The following is a 21824-nucleotide window of genomic DNA, read 5'->3' as shown; positions in this document are numbered from 1 at the left end:
ATCAGGTTACTACTGCACTAAGTAAGGCTGTGGTAGTTAACTTAATTGTTTTTGCAATTTATTTCCACAATCAGCCTTTTGGTAATTTTGAATGGTTAGCTTGTTATCTTCATTAGTAAAACAAAGCCAGATCCCTTCCAAAAGTAGTTCTTTTTCTAAATCCAATTACTCTGTACTTTGATCTTCAAGAGTGCAAACACTCCTGTGCCCTAAAGTATCGTTTTGCATTTGTGTACCATTCAGTATTAAACCTGCTATCTCTGTTGCTGTTTAATACCAAGACCTTCTAATAAAATCAAATGGAAAATAACTAGCATAATTCTTATTTTACTTTTATTACAACACTTTAGGGCTCCCATTTAATAAAACCTCATCAGTCAACATGCTGTATTCCACAATTAAATCTGTCTTAAGTAGTTGCTGGTATGAAATTTAATGCCAAAAACAATTAGCACATTTACATGTGTTTTATTAACCCATTTAATCACAAAAAACATCCTTTCTAAAATTCCACATAAACCCTTTACTCCAATTAAAGAAATCTGATTATTGGTCTCTTAGAAACCTGATTAACAGAGGTAGATTTCTCCATTAATAATCTGATTATGTGGCCATGAAAACTCATTACCAGAGTACTTTTAAGGATTTTGTAGTTTGAGGATGTGCACTACACTCTGTCAGCCTGTGTTGCACATGCTTTCAGCAGCCACAGGTAGATGCGTCAACAAAATACATTTCTAGAGACAAATGTTCAGGTGATCATATTATTCCTTCTTCTCGCTATGCAGATATGGCCAAAAGTTTTGAGAATGACACAGATATTTATTTCCACAAAGTTTGCTGCCTCAGTTTTTATGATGGCAATTTGTATATCCATCCATCCATTTTCCAACCCGCTGAATCCGAACGCAGGGTCACGGGGGTCTGCTGGAGCCAATCTCAGCCAACACAGGGCACAAGGCAGGAACCAATCCTGGGCAGGGTGCCAACACACCGCAGGACACACACAAACACACCCACACGCCAAATATACTCTAGAATGTTATGAAGAGTGATCAGATGAATTGCAATTAATTGCAAAGTCCATCTTTACCATGAAAATGAACTTAAATCCAAAAAACCCATTTCCACTGCTGTTGTGAAGGCTTAATGGCATCCAAGAAAGTCCAGCAAGCACCAGGACCTAAAGTTGATTCATGGCTCGGGATTGGGGCATCACCAGGGCAGAGCTTCCTCAGGAATGACAGCAGGCAGTTGTGATTGCATCTGCAATGCACAGTGAGGCCAAGACCTTTGGAAGATGGCTTGGTGTCAAGAAGAGCAGCAAAGAAGCCACTTCTTTCCAACAAAAACATCAGGGACGGACTGATATTCTGCAAAAGGTACAGGGATTGGACTGCTGAGGACTGGGGTAAAGTAATTTTATCGGATGAATCCCCATCCCAATTTTTTGGTACATCCAGAAAAAAAGATTGTTCGGAGCAGAAAAGGTGAGCACTACCATCAGTCCTGTGTCATTCCAACAGTAAAGCATCCGGAGACCATTCATGTGTGGGGTTGCTTCTCAGTGAAGGGAGTGGCTCACTCACAGTTTTGCCTAAGAACACAACCATGAATAAAGAATGGTACCAAAACATCCTCCTCTGACTGTATTGGACAAGTGATGAGCAGTGCCTGGTTGTCTCCACACACTGAGGAGAGGTAAGACACATGACAGCCTGCATGGAGTTTGCATGGCTGTATTAGCTCAAAAGGGTGCTTCTACTAAATACTGAGCAAATGGTCTGAATACTTAGGACCATGTGATATTTCAGTTTTTCTTTTTTAATAAATCTGCAACAATTTCAAAAATTCTTTTTTTTTGTCTATCAATATGGGGTGCAGTGAGTACATTAATGAGGAAAAAAATTAATTTAAATGATTTTAGCAAATGGCTGCAATATAACAAAGAGTGAAAAATTGAAGGGGTCTGAATACTTTCATTACCCACTGTGTATATATATATATATATATATATATATATATATATATGTACAGTAATCCTCCTCGATCGGGGTTGCATTCCAGAACCCCCGATAGACGAAAAATCCTGAAGTAGAAACCATATGTTTGTGTAGTTATTTTTATATATTTTAAGCCCTTATAAACTCTCCCACACTGTTAACATTATTAGAGCCCTCTAGACATGAAATAACACCCTTTAGTCAAAGTTTAAACTGTCCTCCATGACAAGACAGAGATGACAGTTCTTTCTCACAATTAAAAGAATGCAAATAGATCTTCTCTTCAGGAGCAGAGAATTTCAGAGGGAGAGAGAGAGAGAGCGCTCGCAATGAAAAGCAAACAATCAAAAAATCAATACTTGTGCTTTTAAGTTTGCCGCAGCATTTTTTAGAGGAGCGTTAGTATCTTCTAAGCAAACAGCCTCTGTGCAAACAGCCCCTCTGCTCACATCTCCTCCGTCAGGCGCAGAGAACGTCAGAGAGAGAGAGAGCGAGATTAAAGCAACAATCAAAAAATTAATATGTGTGCTTTTGTGCTTTTAAAGATGCCGAGCACCGCAATAAAGCGGCATTTTTTTAGAGGAGCGTCAGTATCTTTTTTAAGCAAACAGCCTCTGTGCAAACAGCCCCTCCATCAGGTGCAGAGAATGTCAGAGAGGGTGAGAGAGAGGCAGAGACAAGCAAACAATCAAGCTCTGCGCGGGATGCATATCTTATAGCATTGAGGAGTTTTAGTTAATATGTAATACATGCTCTGATTGGGTAGCTTCTAAGCCATCCGCCAATAGCGTCCCTTGTATGAAATCAACAGGGCAAACAAACTGAGGAAGCGTGTAGCATAAATTAAAAGACCCACTGTCTGCAGAAATCCGTGAACCAGCGAAAAATCTGTGATATATATTTAGATGTGCTTACATTTAAAATCCGCGATAGAGTGAAACCGCGAAAGTCGAAGCGCGATATAGCGAGGGATTACTGTATATACTTACAGTTCATTGGCATCATTTTGAGATTTTATTTTATTTCTTAAGACTTTCAGAGTTTCTTGTCTTTCTTTCTTTTCTTGATTTGTTTTCTTTACATCATTTTCCAACTTTTGTCTAAGAAGCTCCAACTCTTTTCTTGTAATCTGCAAAAGACAAAAAAACATGTTTGCAACCAATTTACATTCTTAAGTTTCAGTGTATTATACTGCCAGCTTTTAATAAGGCTCAAAATTCTCAGGGCTCATGTCCGTTTATCTGGGTGTGAGGGGTCTGGAATGGTATAAGGTAAATAATATTGTTATTTGGAATAAATACATTTCATTGCTTTCCGTGTCCACAATGATCTGGGTAAATTTAGGACGACGGTAAATGCGAGGCAAGAAATGTCGAACACATAACTAAAACAGAACCTTTTTTCATGTTATAGTAATAATTGACAAAATGTTGACATAAAGTGTATAATGTGTGAAGACTAAAGGTCAAATATCAAATAAACATTTTCACAAAAAGTATAAAAAAAAAGTGTGCTTGTATTCAAGAGTATAACCAAAGAAAAATTATTCAATTTACATATTTCTGTCAATGTGTAAAAACCAAATGCCAAATATCAATCGACACAACCTAAACATGTCCGCTTGGCTGGTTTGGAGGTAAAAACGGCTGCCTCATAATCAAAAGGTTGCGTGCTTGATCCTGGGTCTTCACCTTATTTATTGTTTTGAGTAGCAAGTTGCTATTATTATTATTATTACATAATAAAAACATACATTTGATTATAATTAACACTATGTTTAGAACAACCAAACACAACTGCGTCACTACATTGTGTATCATACCAGACATATCCAAAAAACAAAAATAAACAAATTGTAGTTGGAAAAGGAAGCCCTGGTCTATGTTTAGCTGAAACTGGATCAGGCTAAGATAAGGACTCTTAAGCATATCAGCAAAACTAAAACTAAATGGCTGGAAAAGAAGAGAATTAAGGTTTTAGAAAAGTTAAGTTGAAGATCAGACTTTAGTCCCATCACAATCTTATGATGAGATCTTAAAAGAGCCAAGCATAAACAAATGCTCACAAACCTAACTGCACTTGTATTGAAAGCGGTGGGCCAAAACTCTGCCACTATGATCTAAGATAAACCCTGCTGAAGATAGATCAACAGGCTACTAAATCAAGTGATATACTTAATTTTTAATACATTGTCTCTATTTTTTCTTGTCTAGGTAAGTAAAACAACACAATTAAAAAAGTTGTACTTATTATTTCACATGACTGTATTTAAAGAAGTTCATATACTTTATTTTGATAAAAAGTAGATTAGATTTAAAACAAATATAGTGTAAGCTTGTATGCAACTAAAAAATATGTTAGGCCACTAAATTAAAAAAAAAAAAAAAATTTAAATTCAGAACATACTTCTGTTTTCTGATCAATTTCATTTATCTCTTGCTCAAGTGACGTAACTTCATGAGTGTTTTGGTGAAACTGTTCATATTTTTCTTCTGCCTCTTTAAGTTGTTCTTGTAACACTCCATATTCCTTTTCATGACGAATAATATCTCCCTTAGGAGGGGTTGTGGGAAGAAACAAACATTCATAGTTTTCATATTTTGCCACTGTTACAAGCATTCTATAATGTCAATCAATAAATAACCAATACTGAAGGTATGAAAAAATTATGTATCAATAAATACATGCAAGTTGTAGCAATTAAACATTTTCTCATAGCATGATCCATAGTCCCATTTTATTTTCAATAAATGGGTAAAAAAAATTGATCACTAATACAGTATTTTTATTTCTAATCACACTGAAATATTATTCTTTAACTTACAAGATAGATTTTCCCATATTATCGACTGAATCATAGGTATGTTTATATCAACCCAAGCATAAGCCCAATTATATAATAAAAAGTACGGAAAACATAAACATGTGATTGGCCACAACAGCTTTGTAATGTGAATGAGTCCATCTTTTTTCAGTGTTACACTTACCAGAATATTTCCAAAAACAAGTTAAAATAACACTCAATGCTTAACAGTCACACAGATGCTACTGAGTGAATCAATGCAAGTTTGAAATGTAAAAAGTACCACAGGACACTCATTACAGTAGTAATGCAGAATACAATATAAAATTAACACATCAAGCTACACTGGTACACCATGAACAATATTGTATTTTTTAATATTCATGATATTAAATGAGATAGTACCAGCTATTGTTTCTCGGGTAGCAAGAAAATCTTGATTACATAATCTGTAGAATGCAGACCAACATGAAATTTGCTAAAAATAATTATGACAATTTGTCACTAATTTTTTTTTATTATCAAGTTGTGTATTCCATTTTGTTTTTTTGTCTCTTGCTCTACTTTTACTTGTTACTTACTTGCCGACTTTCAAATGGTTGAAAAGGATCAGTATTAATAGCAATGTGTTCTCTTAAGTCATAATGAACCTAAAATAAAACAGAGAAAAAACAACAAGTAATGGTGGGAGATAAAAATCCGTCAAACACAAAGTATTTCAAATTTCTTAAAAGCTATGTATCACTTTTTCAAAAGGCTTATATAACTCTTGTTGAACAACTGCATAAACAATAAGCAGCTTAATGAGGGGGAAAAAATCTATATCAAATTATATAGATATGTTTTTTAATTTGTTGCTTCTCTCTAGACAATACTGCCAAGTAAAAGCCAGGAAAGGAAGGTTAAGGCAATGCTCAATTGAGATAAAAAAAGGAAATTTGGCTTTAACTGGTCCTAATGCAAGCTGTTACTTTTTAGACTCACAATTAAATTGTATTTTTTTCAAATTCTTAAATACACTGTATTTTTGCAGGTGCTGTCAATAAGTGCCTTTAATTATACTGTGTATAAGTGTTATTTAAAAAAAAACCCACACACACCACACATTACTAGTAAGTATGGTGTTTCTTGCCTTTACTTGAAATGAAGAGTGACACAGTAAAACACAATATGTGTGTATGTTTGATCAACTTCATAAATCACTTTGCAATTTAGCTCACTGCAGATAAAATGATACCAATTTACATATTCATCCATTATGCAACATGCTTAATTCAATTTAGAGTCAAGTTTGATGGAGGCAGTTCTGACAGCCACATGAATAAATTAGAAATCAAAGAAAGACAGGCTACAGTCCATCACACGTCTGATTCGCTCAAATATGAACTATTTAGAGCACTTAACATGCAAGTTTCCAGAATACCCAGAGAAATACACACAAAATTCCTTGACCCATCTAATGAACTCAAAGTTAAATAAACAGCGCAGTCACTTACAAAAAGAAATAGGTTATACATATCAAAAATAAACACACAGTTAAAAAAAATTCTGTAATGGTACATATTTTCAGTGTAATTTTGAGAAATATCTATAACCATGATAGTGAACAGCAAGACCAAGTTCACACAAACCAAATATTATAGTGGTATGAACTAAATTTGAAATGAAACAATTAATAGTCACTTTAAAATTTTGTGGAATTTATTCAAATTCTATGTTTTTTTAAAGAAATAAAAAAAATACTTACTTGAGTACCAATTGTACGTAGTAAAGTTTTTATGGAGTCCTCCTCCTTCTTTTTCTTCTTCTTCAGATTCTTAATAGATTTGTTTTTTTTCCTAACAAGTATATTTGACATTTTTTGTTTCTTCCTTACTATTTCTGTTTGTATTTTTGAAGCTTCAAATCTTATCTGGTTATGTTTTGAATTAGATAAATCACTGCTACTACTATCAGAAATATTTACAATGGCACTAAAATTAGTGCATAATGTAGAATTACAAAAGTTACTAGAGTCCTCCAAAAAAAAACCTGATTCAAGTTCTCTGGGAGAGGGAAGGTCTAAAGTGGAATCAAATGTTAATCCAGTATATGGGAATGTTTCTTGAACAAACATGTCTGAAGAAAAGGAATCCGTTAAAAGGTACTCTTCACCTGAAAAAGGTGTAGTATGAGCAGCAGAGAAATGATGGGAATAATCTGCTTCAATAAAACTAGGCTTAAACTCATCTGCTGATGGGTTTAGTAAAGGTCTGTTTTGGCAGAAATTGTCATTTTCACAGTTATAACTACCAAAAGAAATGTTATCATAGTATGCTGCTACTTCTACAATGTCCATAGTTTTATCTTGGAGTGAAACAGCATGTTTCATTAGTCCAATCAGATTGTTCATTAAAACAAATCTTAATGACTCCAAAAGAAATGCTTTCAGTCCTCCAGCATGCTGTACCATTTCTTGTGCCTGAATTGGAAAGTTTTCAAGCTGACCCACAAGCAAGTAGTTATCAGTCTCCAGTGGACCATGCTCTTCCAAAATTTGTGCAAAATAACTGAAAGATATAAAATAAGTTATAAAAAGAAGAATTACTACTTTTAAAAACCAAGTAACAGCAGCAGTGAGCCAAAAATTACTATACTGATGAGGTATTTTTGACACCACCAGGAAAAAAAAACATAATACTGAAAAACACATTACAGAAAATTAAGTTTAGAGGAACTAAACTAAAATAAGGAAAAAACAAAAGGAACAAAATAACTTGCTCTATAATTCCCTCTTGTGTTCTTAGATAAATATTAACTTAAATTGATAGGTATGAGGCAAATTTCTGTGAAACAAAACATTACCAATATGTAATGTGGTATTGCATTGTATTATCACATGGCTGAATTGAAAAAAAGGGCAAATGAAAACATTACGGGGGCCAATGAAACTGAAAACCATTGTCTACCATGAGGCACTGCCTCGTACATGAAGGGTGTTTTCTGCCTTAACCCTGTACAAAACACTGCTTATTTGACATAACAGGCAGTACTAAAATACAATGTCATGTACAAAGCGGTGTATACATGCAAATTCAGTATATACAATTTACTTTCCATAATATTGACTTTTTTGTATCATGTTATTAACGATTGGGTAAATGCTAGGGCACTAATTCAACTATAAAAACGATATTTACCTATACCTGTAACTCATTGAAAATGAGTTAAATGTTTTAAATATATCTTCAACTGCATAGCAACAGAAAAATATTGATAAAACAAAGGTATTCCCAAAATAGCTAAGTATGGTAACATATCTTTCATTAAGAATTGAAACAAAAATTTGCTAAGTCACATTATTATTTAAACATATAGTGAAATAAGTATATTTAAAACTGGTCTAAGAAAATATCTTAAATTGATTTGCAAAAATCTGAATTGCACTTAAGCACATCTGTATATAATCTGTAGATATCGTAAAATATTTGAAGTCACATTTAAATGCACTTAAAAAATATCTCTAACAATCATTTAGCTTGCTGTTCATGAATTTTATAGACATACCAATGCGGAACTTACTACTTCTACTACCAACCTTTTCCCAACAAAGGAAGCTTTCCATCAGGTGAGGAGAGGACCAGTACTGAATGAATCCTAGGCCATTTATGCATCAGAACTGAAGGACCCTAAGCTACTTCACTAATCCAATTAAAATAAAAATCCTCACTTAAAATTTACCTCACCAAGTCACCAGCAATATGGCAGAAAACAAAGAAAACATTGATGAAGGACACAGCAAAAAGTGTCAATGGCTTGGGAACATTTCACACCGAAACAGAAATATTAAAATAAAAAAAAAATAAAAAAAAACATGACTGCCAAGACTGTAAAGAGGAACTCATTTACAAGCACACCACAATGATTATGCGGCACCATCAAAATGACAGAATATTTCACAAGACTCTATGAAGTTAAAACTGTCTATGCTGAAAGATGACTAGATAGAATTACATAAAACAGACAATGTATGAAAATGAACAAAGCTACCACTTTTGGACAATGTGACAGAGTGCTTAAGATAATGCAAGACATGCACCTCATAAATGGTCTTCATACAGTGGCATGCAAATGTCTGGGCACCCTTGCTTAAAATGTCTGTTACCGTGAATAGCTAAGTAAGCAGAAGATGAACTGATCACCAAAAGGCATGAAGTTCAAGATGACACATTTCACATTTCTTTAATATTTTAAATAAGATTAAATTTTTATTTACATCATTCACAGGAACAAAACACCAAAAATTGTAAAAGGCCTAAAGCAAAAGTGTAGGCACCCAACATGGTTAGTACTTGTCAAGTGTCACAGCTTGTAAATGCCTTTTGCAACCAGCTAAGAATCTTTCAATTATTACTTGTGGTTTTGTTGCCCATGCAAATGGATTCTAATTCTGTAAGATTCTTGGGCCGCCTTGTATGCACTGCTCTTTTGAAATCAATCCAAAGATTTTCAATGGCGTTTAGGTCAGGGACTGGGAGGGCCATGGCGAAATCAGGCTTGCACCTCTTGAGGTATTCCACTGTAAATTGAGGTGTGTTTCTGATCACTATTTTGTTGTAGGACTCATCCTCTTTTAACTTCAACTTATTTAGAAATGGTATGATGTTAGCTTCCAGAATTTTCTGGAATTTATTTGAATCCATTCTTCCATTAACTAATGACATGTTCCCTGTGCCATTGGCTGCAACATAAGCCCAAAGCATGATCGATCCACCCTGATGCTTTACAGTTGGAGAGGTTTTCTTTCCTTGGAATTCCGCATCCTATTTTCTCTAAATGTACAGTACATTGTAGCCAAAAAATACTATTTCGACTTCACCAGTCCACAGGACTTGTTTCTAAAATGCATTAGGCTTGTTTAGATGTTCATTTACAAGTTTAAGGTGCTGAGTTTTGTGGCTAGGATGCAGGAATGTTTTTTTTCTGCTGACTCTACCATGAAGGTCATATTGATTCAGGTAGAACAGTGCATCAGCATACCAGAGTCTGCTAAAAAGAAGGTCTTTTGCAGTCAATTTTATTTTTATTTGCCTTTTTAGCAATCCAAGGAGCAGTTCTTTCAGAAAGTTTTCTTGGTCTGAGAGACCTCTTCTTGACCCCCCACTATTCCTGTTAACTGCCATTTCTTAACATTACGAAATGAGTAAACAGCAACCTGAAAGCACTTTGCTATTTTCTTGTAGCCTACTCCTGGCTTTGTCAGCATCAATTATTTTATTTTTTAAATTGCTAGACAGCTGCTTAGAGGCACCCATGGCTGTTATTGTTGGGACAAGGTTTGAGGAGTCGGAGAATTTATACAGTAATCCCTCCTCGATCGCGGGGGTTGCGTTCCAGACCCCCCAGCCCCAGAGATTGGTGAAAATCCGGGAAGTAGAAACCATATATTTGCATGGTTATTTTTATATATTTTAAGCCCTTATAAACTCTCCCACATTGTTTATAAATATTCCCTGCGCAGTTATACAGCATAATCCCTTTTTATTCTCTTAGATATTAGGTAAGATTCATTGAAATTATGTATGTAAACACACTGTTTATATACAGTAAAACCTAAATATTATTTTAAAGATATCGAGTGTCTCCGATATCACATGTTACAGCCATTACGATAGACAGGTCACCAGCAATAAATACGTATAATGCAAGAAAAATTGTATACAGTAAATGTGTGTACAGTGACACTAAACGTACGTACATGTACTAAGTAGTGTAAGTAGAAGATTAATTATGGTTACTCACCAACAATGACACAATGACTTGTCCGATAACAATGAGTTTAATTTTACTGCACAACAAAGGAGAGCGTTACAGTCCTTCTAAAGAAGCCACTTCAGGCAACTGTGTAGCATCTCTGTTATTCTTCTTCAATCCAAATCCCTAAAGCAGTTTCCATCCAGACTACTGCCTTATTACATCCACTTACAACTCGTTTTGCACCCCGTTTAAAAGGACACTGCGGCCGTAGATCTTATATTCCTTTCCTACTTTTTAAATAAAAAGAATCGTAGCCTCATTGATGCTGTAATGGTGTCCTACAGCGGTGTAGCTTTTCCCTTCTTTCAACAAATCCAAAACGTTTAACTTTTCGGCAATTGTTAACATCTTCCGTTGGCGCTTGGGCACAGACCCTGAAGCAGTAGCAGAAGCAGATCGTTTTGGAGCCTTAATGAAGGGCTTGACTATGCACAAAGATAAACACAAAAGAGCACAAAAGTTAACTCTTTACACAGCGAAACACATTGATGCTGAACGAGGAAGACGAGACTTCCTGGTTAACACCGCATTCAGCACGCAGGAACTTAACTGCGTGCTCTGATTGGTTAGCTTCTCAGCCATCTGCCAATAGCGTCCCTTGTATGAAATTAACTGGGCAAACCAACTGAGGAAGCATGTACAGGAAGTAAAAAGACCCATTGTCCGCAGAACCCGCGAAGCAACGAAAAATCCGCGTTATATATTTAGTTATGCTGACATATAAAATCCGCGTTAGAGTGAAGCCGCGAAAGTCGAAGCACAATATAGCGAGGGATTACTGTACACCATTGCAATTTGCATCACCTGGGGTTTCCCAAAAGTGACTATGAACAAGCCATAGTCCTTACAAGCTAATTATGGTCCGAGACCTTTGTAAAAGTTATCCGAGACCTCAAATATCTTTGGTTGTCCAAACTGTTGCATGGTGCTCCTTTCCTTTTCTCACTGTACAACGATACAAAACAAATACTCCCATCTTGCATAAAATTATAAAAAGAAAGAAGTTTGTCATCTTTAACTTTGTCTTTTGATGATCAGTTCATCTTCTGCTCACTTAACAATTTACAATGACACATTATAAAAAAAAAAAAAGGGTGCCCAAACTTTTGCATACCACTGTCTAAACTGAGGATACGACTATCTTTCATTTTATCCATATTTTGAGGTCTTTTCATCTGTTAAAATACCTAAACATCTAAAATGTATATTACAGTTAAGCAAGTTAGTGCTCATGTCCAGAAGCGCCACATGTGCACGATGATAAATTAACCTAGATGTGGTGCATGAATGTATGTATGTTGTGAACTACTCTAAACATTGACCAGTTTCAGACAAATTTTACTATTATACAGAAATAGGGAAGAATTATGTTGTGTCTTTGATTGCATTTTAGTAAATTAAATGCCCAAAACAGCACTTTTAAAAAGGCAACTTTTAAGAGTATAAAATGCTACATCCATACAAGTTTTCCTTAACACAAGAATCCCTGAAACCTACAAAAAAACTTGTAATCCCGGGCCACCTTAAATTCCTTTGCACCGCTCCATCAGAGTCTTTTGATTTGCAAATGTGCCAATCAGCACAAGCAGCCTGCTATCTCATCCCCCCACCAACAGAGCTGAAGTCAGTCTCAAAATTCTCAGAGCTCAAGTGTGTTTATCTGGGTGTAAGGTGCCTGGAGTTGTACTGAGTAAAAAATGTACCATTATTTGGAGTACATACATTTTATATGTGTTCCATGTCTACAATGATCTGTGTAAATATACGAATACAAGAAATACAATGTGTAAGAAATACTGAACACATAGCTAAAACAAACTTTTCATGTTACACTAATAATGACGTGAAGTGTATAAAGACTTTAGTCCAAATGTCAAATAAACACGTGTGCTTTTATTCAAGAATATAACCAAAGAAAAAAAAATCATTCAATTTACATGTTGCTGTCAATGAGTTAAAAACCCAACCTCAAATGCCAACCAACAGAAAGCTGATATCTTCTTGGATGGTGCAAGTATCGGGTTTGAGTATGGGTGCAGCACATTTTGAATAGTGAGCTGCTACTAGGGAAAACTTCATGAAAAGTAAAAACAGAGATTTCATCACTGGTAAACCTCAATCTCGGGAAGAACAGATTACAGGTGCCGGTCATAAAAATAGAATATCATGACAAAGTTGATTTATTTCAGTAATTCCATTCAAAAAGTGAAACTTGTATATTAGATTTATTCATTACACACAGACTGATGTATTTCAAATGTTTATTTCTTTTAATTTTTATGATTATAACTTGACAACTAATGAAAGTCCCAAATTCAGTATCTCAGAAAATTAGAATATCAATTAAGACCAATGCAAAAAAAGGATTTTTAGAAATGTTGGCCAACTGAAAGGTATGAACATGAAAAGTATGAGCATGTACAGCACTCAATATTTAGTTGGGGCTCCTTTGGCCTGGATTACTGCAGCAATGCGGTGTGGCATGGAGTCGATCAGTCTGTGGCACTGCTCAGGTGTTATGAGAGCCCACGTTGCTCTGATAGTGGCCTTCAGCTCTTCTGAATTGTCGGGTCTGGCGTATTGCATCTTCCTCTTGACAATACCCCACAGATTTTCTAAGGGGTTATGGTCAGGAGAGTTTGCTGGCCAATCAAGAACAGGGATACCATGGTCCTTAAACCAGGTACTGGTAGTTTTGGTACTTTGTGCAGGTGCCAGGTCCTGTTGGAAAATGAAATCTGCATCTCCATAAAGTTCACCAGCAGCAGGAAGCATGAAGTGCTCTAAAACTTCCTGGTAGATGGCTGCGTTGACCTTGGACCTCAGAAAACACAATGGACCAACACCAGCAGATGACATGGCATCCCAAACCATCACCGACTGTGGAAACTTTACCCTGGACCTCAAGCAACAGGGATTCTGTGCCTCTCCTCTCTTCCTCCAGACTCTGGGACCTTGATTTCCAAAGGAAATGCAAAATTTACTTTCATCAGAGAACATAACTTTGGACCACTCAGCAGCAGTTTTGTCTTTAGCCCAGGCGAGACACTTCTGACGCCATCTCTTGTTCAAGAGTGGCTTGACACAAGGAATGCGACAGCTGAAACCCATGTCTTGCATACGTCTGTGCGTGGTGGTTCTTGAAGCACTGACTCCAGCTGCAATCCACTCTTTGTGAATCTCCCCCACAGTTTTCAATCAATCAATCAACATTTATTTATATAGCACATTTTCATACAAAAAAATGTAGCTCAAAGTGCTTTACAAAATGAATAGAAAAATAGAAGACACAATAAAAAAATAAACATAAGTCAACATTAATTAACATAGAATAAGTAAGGTCCGATGGCCAGGGTGGGCAGAAAAAAAAAAAAACTCCAAATGCTGGAGAAAAAAAAATAAAATCTGTAGGGGTTCCAGGCCAAGAGACTGCCCAGTCCCCTCTGGGCAAAAAAGTTTTGAATGGGTTTTGTTTCACAATCCTCTCCAGGGTGCGGTTATCCCTATTGCTTCTATACTTTTTTCTACGACATCTTGTCCTTCCTTCGCCTCTCTATTAATGTGCTTGGACACAGAGCTCTGTGAACAGCCAGCCTCTTTAGCAATGACATTTTGTGTCTTGCCTTCCTTGTGCAAGGTGTCAATGGTCGTTTTTTGGACAACTGTCAAGTCAGCAGTCTTCCCCATGATTGTGTAGCCTACAGAACTAGACTGAGAGACCATTTAAAGGCTTTTGCAGGTGTTTTGAGTTAACTAGCTGATTAGAGTGTGGCACCAGGTGTCTTCAATATTGAACCTTTTCACAATATTCTAATTTTCCAAGATACTGAATTTGGGACTTTCATTAGTTGTCAGTTATAATCATCAAAATTAAAAGAAATAAACATTTGAAATACATCAGTCTGTGTGTAATGAATACATCTAATATACAAGTTTCACTTTTTGAATGGAATTACTGAAATAAATCAACTTTATCATGATATTCTAATTTTATGACCAGCACCTGTAGACTTTTCCAGGAAACATTTTTTAAAAGCTTGTCCAGTTCTGGAACAGTTTTCTTTGGAAACAGCAATTCACCACACTAGAGTTTAGATCTGGCAGTGCCAAGCTAACAGTGTATCCGGCCAAAAAGAAGTCAGTCTGCATTCTCAGTACCATGCACCAGAACACAAAGTGTAGGACTGATCGAAAAAAAAAAAGAAAAAAAAAAACATGTTCAAATGACAAATCATATTCAAATGGTGATGTTTTTAATGTGTGCATGTGCGAGAGTGGCAAAGATTTGATATTTTTCAAGTGGCAACTGGAATATAAAATAAACGCTTATCCAAAGGTAGAAAGAAACAAGTATGCTTTTAGCCAACAATAATACTGAAAAGCAAAAAATTCAGTTGACAACAAGATACCAATAAGACATGATCCACCAGTGTTTGTGTGGCTGCTTATATTCTTCCAGTGATATCTTTAACAGGTAGCAAGATAGCAAGGATTTGCACCAGGTTTTACAGACTCAAATCAAAGGCTTCTTCTTAGTGCGCGCATTCACCGTCAGCATGACACTGCCAGATCTAAACACTATCTTGGCGAACTGCTTGCGTACTAAAGTGATGAAAGATGCAGGTGGAAGTCCAATTTTACTTATTGTGGGAAGCAGACTATTATCGAAAGCGCTGTGAAGAAGTGGTCTGTTATGGCTCTGCCTTTGTTCAGAAACAGCTCCATAAACTTTATGATCTCTGAAGGTCTTTGCCCTGGGCAATTCAAAATACAGTTCTCAAAAAAACAATGCCAGATGTCTGAAATCGCAGCAAATATGTCGATTTTCACATATTCTGCATGGGTATCTGTTGTCAAAGTGCAATGCTGCATGATAGTCCGATAGCAGTCACAGGACACAACAAATAGTTCTGAGCAGGCATCAACCACAGCACCAACTGTGGTCTTCACTACTCTTGTAAAAATAAAAAAATAAATAAAAAATGGAGATGAATGCTGTCAACTCAGAGAGGGAGAGGCAAGTTCACTGTACCATGTAGAGCTAACTTTTACAAGTAGCCAAAATTTACAATGGGTGTGACAGACTCAAATCAAATGCATGTTTTTATTATGTTACAGTAATAATAATAGCAGCTCACTACTCATAGTGCCCGATCTCAAACCCAAGACCTTTCGGTTAAAAGACAGCACCTCTTGCCTCTGAACCATCCAAGACATCATATCAAATTTTACTTTGGTTACATTCTTAAATAAAAGTACACGTTTGATATCTGGACTAAAGTCTTCACACATTATACACTTCACATCATTATTAGTATAACATGGAAAAAAATTCTGTTTCAGGCATGTGTTCAGCATTTCCTGTCTCGCATTTCCTGTCATCCTACATTTACACAGATCATTGTAGACAAGGAACACACATGAAATGTATGTATTCCAAACAACGTTATATTATTTACCCTATACAACTCCAGGCACCTCACATCCAGATAAACACACTTGAGCTCTGAGAATTTTGCATCTCTCTTCAGCTCCATCAGTGGAGGATGGGATAGCAGGCTGCTTGCTTCTTGTGCTGACAGACACATTTGAAAAACAACAGATGCTGATGGAGGGGTGCAAAGGAATTTAAGGTGGCCCAGGAATAGAACTTTTTTCATAATCTTCAGGAATTCTACTGTTAAAATGATACACTTGTTTTATGTTGAATGAGATATATTGAGAGCATTTTTCTAAATAGCTTAAGAACATTAGAACACTCCGGATGAGAACAGGCTATTCAGCCCAGCAAAGCTAGCCAGTCCTATCCACTTATTTCTTCCAAAAAAACATCAAGTCGAGTTTTGAAAGTCCCTAACGTCTTAATGTCTACCACACTACTTGGTAGCTTATTCCAAATGTCTATTGTTCTTTGTGTAAAGAAAAACTTTCTAATGTTTGTGCGAAATTTACCCTTAACAACTTTCCAACTGTGTCCCCGTGTTCTTGATGAACTCATTTTAAAATAACAGTCTTGATCCACTGCACTAATTCCCTTCATAATTTTAAACACTTCAATCATGTCATCTCTTCTTTTGCTCTTCTAACCCTCTTCTTTTGCTTAAACTGTATAGGCTCAGCTCTTTTAATGTTTTCTCATAATTCAACCCCTGTAGCCCTGGAATCAGCCTAGTCGCTCTTCTCTGGACATTCTCTAGTGCTGCTATGTCCTTTTTTGTAGCCCGGAGACCAAAACTCAACATGAGACCTCACCAGTGCATTATAAAGGTTGAGCATAACCTTCTTGGACTTATACTCCACACATCATGCTATATAACCAAACATTCTGTTAGCCTTCTTAATGGCTTCTGAACACTGTCGGGAAGTCGAGAGCTTTGTCCACCAAGACTCCTAAATCCTTCTCATAAAGGGGAACTCTTGATTTTCCGACCACCCATTGTGTATTCAAACCTAACATTTACACTTCCTATGTGTAATACTTTATATTTACTGACATTAAATTTCATCTGCCACAAATCTACCCAAGCCTTTATGCTATCCAAGTCCTTCTGTAACAATATAGCGGATTCCAAATTATCTGCTAATCCACTTAACAGTCAAAATAAGAAGTATGTGAACCCTTTGGAATTATCTGGTTTACTGCATGAATTGGTCATAAAAAATTATCTGATCTTCATCTAAGTCACAGGTACTGATATACACAATGAGCTTAAGCCAATGACACACAAAAAAATTCAACTCTTTCATGTCTATTTTACAAATGCATTTAATGTTCACAGTGGTAGTGGAAAAACTAAGTGAACCTTGGGATTTAATAACTGGTTGACCATCCTTTGACAGCAATGACCTCAACCAGGTGCTTCTTGTAACTGCAGATCAGACCTGCACATCATGTGGGGGGAATTTGAGCCCATTCTTCCCTGCAGAACTGCCTTAATTCTTCCATATTCTTCAATTGTCTTCTGTGTATGGCTCTCTTCAAATCATTCCACAGCTCCTCAATAGGATTGAGATCTGGTCTCTGACTGGGCCACTCCAAAAGGCCGTGTTTATTCTTCTGAAGCCACTGTGCTGTGGATTTGCTGCGATGTTTAGGGTCATTGTCCTGTTGCATCACCCAGCCTCTTCTGAGCTTAAGTTGACGGACAGACACCCTCACATTATCCTGGAGAATTTCTTGATTAACTTGTGAATTCATTTTCTCCTTAATGATGGCAAGCAGTCCAAAGCCCCGATGCAGCAAAGCAGTCCCAAATCATGATGTTCCCTCCACCATACTTTACTGCAGGGATGATGTTTTGATGTTAATATGCAGTGCCCTTTTTATGATACATGAAGTTCTGCTTATTCCTCCCAAATAGTTCAATTTTGGTTTCATCACTCCACAAAACATTTTCCCAGTACTGTTGTGGAGTGTCCAGGTGCTCTTTCGCAAACTTCAGGCATGCAGCAATGTTCTTTTTTGATAGCAGTGGCTTCCTTCTTGGTGTCCTGCCATGGACTCCTTTCTTGTTCAATGTTTTGCGTATAATTGACTCATGAGCAGAGAGTTTAACCAGTTCACATACTTTTTACTTTGACTGTATCTAGTTATCATCTGCAAACTTAACCAGCTTGTTAATTATATTCCTTATAATAATTCCCTAATTATAATCATTTAAATATATATATTAAAAATAGCAGCGGCCCTTTGCACTGACCCCTGTGGAACACCACTCTTAACATCTGTCAGTTCTGAAGAGGTTCCTCGCACCATCACCCTCTGCTTCCTGTGTCTGAGCCAATTCTGCACCCATCTGAAAACATCACACTGAACTCCCACTTCTTTTAATTTAATTCCCAACCTCTCATGTGGCATCTTATCAAATGCTTTCTGAAAGTCCAGATAAATAATATCATATGCTCCACTTTGATTGTATCCTTTTGTTGCCTCCTCATAGAATCCCAGCATGTTAGTAAAACACGACCTCCCTCTTCTGAACCCATGCTGACTGTTCAGAATAACTCCTGTCCTTGCCATGTGTTGCTCAATCTTATCCTTAATAATTCCTTCCATTTATTTTCTTGTGATGCGTGTTAAGCTTACTGGCCTAGTTGCTTGGATCTGCCCTGTCACCCTTTTTATATAATGGGATGATATTTGCCATTTTCCAGTCCTTCAGAATCTCTCTAGTGACTTCCTGAAAATGTGTCAAGGGTTTATATATGTACTCACTAGCCTCCTTAAGAACACAAGGATAAATATTATCTGGTCCTGGTGATTTCTCTCTCTACAATTTCCAAATCCCTCAGTACCTCCTTAGTAGTCGCATTTATCTCTGGGAGGTTATCCACTTGCTCACTTGTAAACACCTCAGAAAAATGTATGTTTAGGGCATCCGCTATTTCACCGTATCTTTTAATTCCCCTTTACTATTTCTGATGCACATGCCTCCTCCTTGACTGTTCTTTTACTACTAAAATACTGAAAGAATCTCTTAGGGTCTTCTTTCACCTAATCTGCTATATTCCTCTCCAACTGTCTTTTAGCCTCCCCGATATCCTTCTTAATTTTTGCCCTCATGTTCTCATATGCTCTACGATTCACTTTGCAGTCATTAGTCTTAGATGCCTTATAAAGCAGTTTTTTCCTTTGCAAATTCTTTTTTAAATCTTTATTAATCTACCGTGGAGTTTTTTTTAGTTTCCTATTAATTTCAAATTTAGGTATGTATATGTCCTGCATTACATGTAAAACATTTTTAAACCTGTTCCACTGCTCCTCGACTGCCTCCACACCTAAATGCTTATCCCTATTTAGACATTGTTGAATTGAAACTTATGTCGTCAATGCATTTAGCACTTTGAGAAGTGACCTGCTATTATTATCGTTGTCATAATACAAAAAGATACATTTGATGTGAATCTGTTATATCCTTTGTAAATGTATAATGCTAAATCAGCCTCACCTATCTGCAAACACTTTGCCTTCAAAGCAAATAAGCATGATGACTAAAATGAATGCCCAAAGGTACAGTGTCCAACATTAAATTTGGGATAAAAGACACATTTTTCTTGATTTGCCCCTCTGCTACACAGTTTAAAACTTAAAATGAAAGAATTCAGATGTAATTAAAGTGCACATTGCAGATTTTAACATGAAGTTATTTTCATACATCACGGTCACCCTGTGTTGAAATTGCAACACTTTTTATACATGGTGCCCCCATTTCAGGACACCAAAATGTTTGGGACATAGCAATGGTGGGTATATTAAAGCAGTCATACAGTGGTGTAAAAAACTATTTGCCCCCTTCCTGATTTCTTATTCTTTTGCATGTTTGTCACACAAAATGTTTCTGATCATCAAACACATTTAACCATTAGTCAAATATAACACAAGTAAACACAAAATGCAGTTTTTAAATGATGTTTTTTATTATTTAGGGAGAAAAAAAATCCAAACCTACATGGCCCTGTGTGAAAAAGCAATTGCCCCCTGAACCTAATAACTGGTTGGGCCACCCTTAGAAGCAGTAACTGCAATCAAGCGTTTGCGATAACTTGCAATGAGTCTTTTACAGTGCTCTGAAGGAATTTTGGCCCACTCATCTTTGCAGAATTGTTGTAATTCAGCTTTATTTGAGGGTTTTCTAGCATGAACCGCCTTTTTAAGGTCATGCCATAGCATCTCAATTGAATTCAGTTCAGGACTTTGACTAGGCCACTCCAAAGTCTTCATTTTGTTTTTCTTCAGCCATTCAGAGGTGGATTTGCTGGTGTGTTTTGGGTCATTGTCCTGTTGCAGCACCCAAGATCGCTTCAGCTTGAGTTGACGAACAGATGGCCGGACATTCTCCTTCAGGATTTTTTGGTAGACAGTAGAATTCATGGTTCCATTTATCACAGCAAGCCTTCCAGGTCCTGAAGCAGCAAAATAACCCCAGACCATCACACTACCAACACCATATTTTACTGTTGGTATGATGTTTTTTTCTGAAATGCTGTGTTCCTTTTACGCCAGATGTAACGGGACATTTGCCTTCCAAAAAGTTCAACTTTTGTCTCAACAGTCCACAAGGTATTTTCCCAAAAGTCTTGGCAATCATTGAGATGTTTGTTAGCAAAATTGAGACGAGCCCTAATGTTCTTTTTGCTTAACAGTGGTTTGCGTCTTGGAAATCTGCCATGCAGGCCATTTTTGCCAGTCTCTTTCTTATGGTGGAGTCGTGAACACTGACCTTAATTGAGGCAAGTGAGGCCTGCAGTTCTTTAGACGTTGTCCTGGGGTCTTTTGTGACCTCTCGGATGAGTCGTCTCTGCGCTCCTGGGGTAATTTTGGTCGGCCGGCCACTCCTGGGAAGGTTCACCACTGTTCCGTGTTTTTGCCATTTGTGGATAATGGCTCTCACTGTGGTTCACTGGAGTCTCAAAGCTTTAGAAATGGCTTTATAACCTTTACCAGATTGATAGATCTCAATTACTTTTGTTCTCGTTTGTTCCTGAATTTCTTTGGATCTTGGCATGATGTCTAGCTTTTGAGGTGCTTTTGGTCTACTTCTCTGTGTCAGGCAGCTCCTATTTAAGTGATTTCTTGATTGAAACAGGTGTGGCAGTAATCAGGCCTGGGGGTGGCTATGGAAATTGAACTCAGGTGTGATACACCACAATTAGGTTATTTTTTAACAAGGGGGCAATTACTTTTTCACACAGGGCCATGTAGGTTTGCATTTTTTTTTCCTCCCTAAATAATAAAAAAACATCATTTAAAAACTGCATTTTGTGTTTACTTGTGTTATATTTGACTAATGATTAAATGTATCTGATGATCAGAAACATTTTGTGTGACAAACATGCAAAAGAATAAGAAATCAGGAAGGGGGCAAATAGTTTTTCACACCACTGTATTTAATACTCTGTTGCATATCCCTTGCATGCAATGATTTGTAATTTTAAACTGTAGAGAAGGGAGGTAAATCAAAGAAAAATGTGTCTTTGTTTCAAACATTATGGACGGCACTGTATTTGCTGATAGAGGCTGCAGTCTTTTGCAAATAAAGAAAAGAGTACAATGATACTTTCACAGACTTAGCAGCAGTAGTGGTCCTTGAACAATCCAAACAGGAATCTTGATTTGCTTCATGCATCCAGACTGACCCCAGCAAAGCTGTGCCTTTGGCCAGAGTTGTCACAATTGCAGCATTAAAGTACATCACTAACTCTCTTAATGTCAAAGAAAGCTT

The 21824-nt window shown here is 36.7% G+C and overlaps 1 protein-coding gene across 1 annotated transcript in view; it reads right to left on the bottom strand.

The window, feature by feature from the left end:
- The window catches only part of ttc3 (tetratricopeptide repeat domain 3), a 219742-nt gene that overhangs the window by 24468 nt on the left and 173450 nt on the right, over positions 1-21824 (bottom strand). Inside the window, exons 33-36 of the mRNA XM_039744454.1 lie at positions 6554-7355; positions 5388-5456; positions 4410-4556; positions 2993-3132 (exon numbers count right to left, since the gene is read on the bottom strand). Coding sequence (XP_039600388.1) covers positions 2993-3132; positions 4410-4556; positions 5388-5456; positions 6554-7355 — 1158 coding nt within the window. The remainder of the gene's footprint in view (positions 1-2992; positions 3133-4409; positions 4557-5387; positions 5457-6553; positions 7356-21824) is intronic.

The sequence above is a fragment of the Polypterus senegalus genome, chromosome 2 (genome assembly GCF_016835505.1).
Source record: "Polypterus senegalus isolate Bchr_013 chromosome 2, ASM1683550v1, whole genome shotgun sequence".
NCBI classification, from domain to species: Eukaryota; Metazoa; Chordata; class Cladistia; order Polypteriformes; family Polypteridae; genus Polypterus; species Polypterus senegalus.
This window is presented reverse-complemented; position numbering and strand designations above follow the sequence as displayed.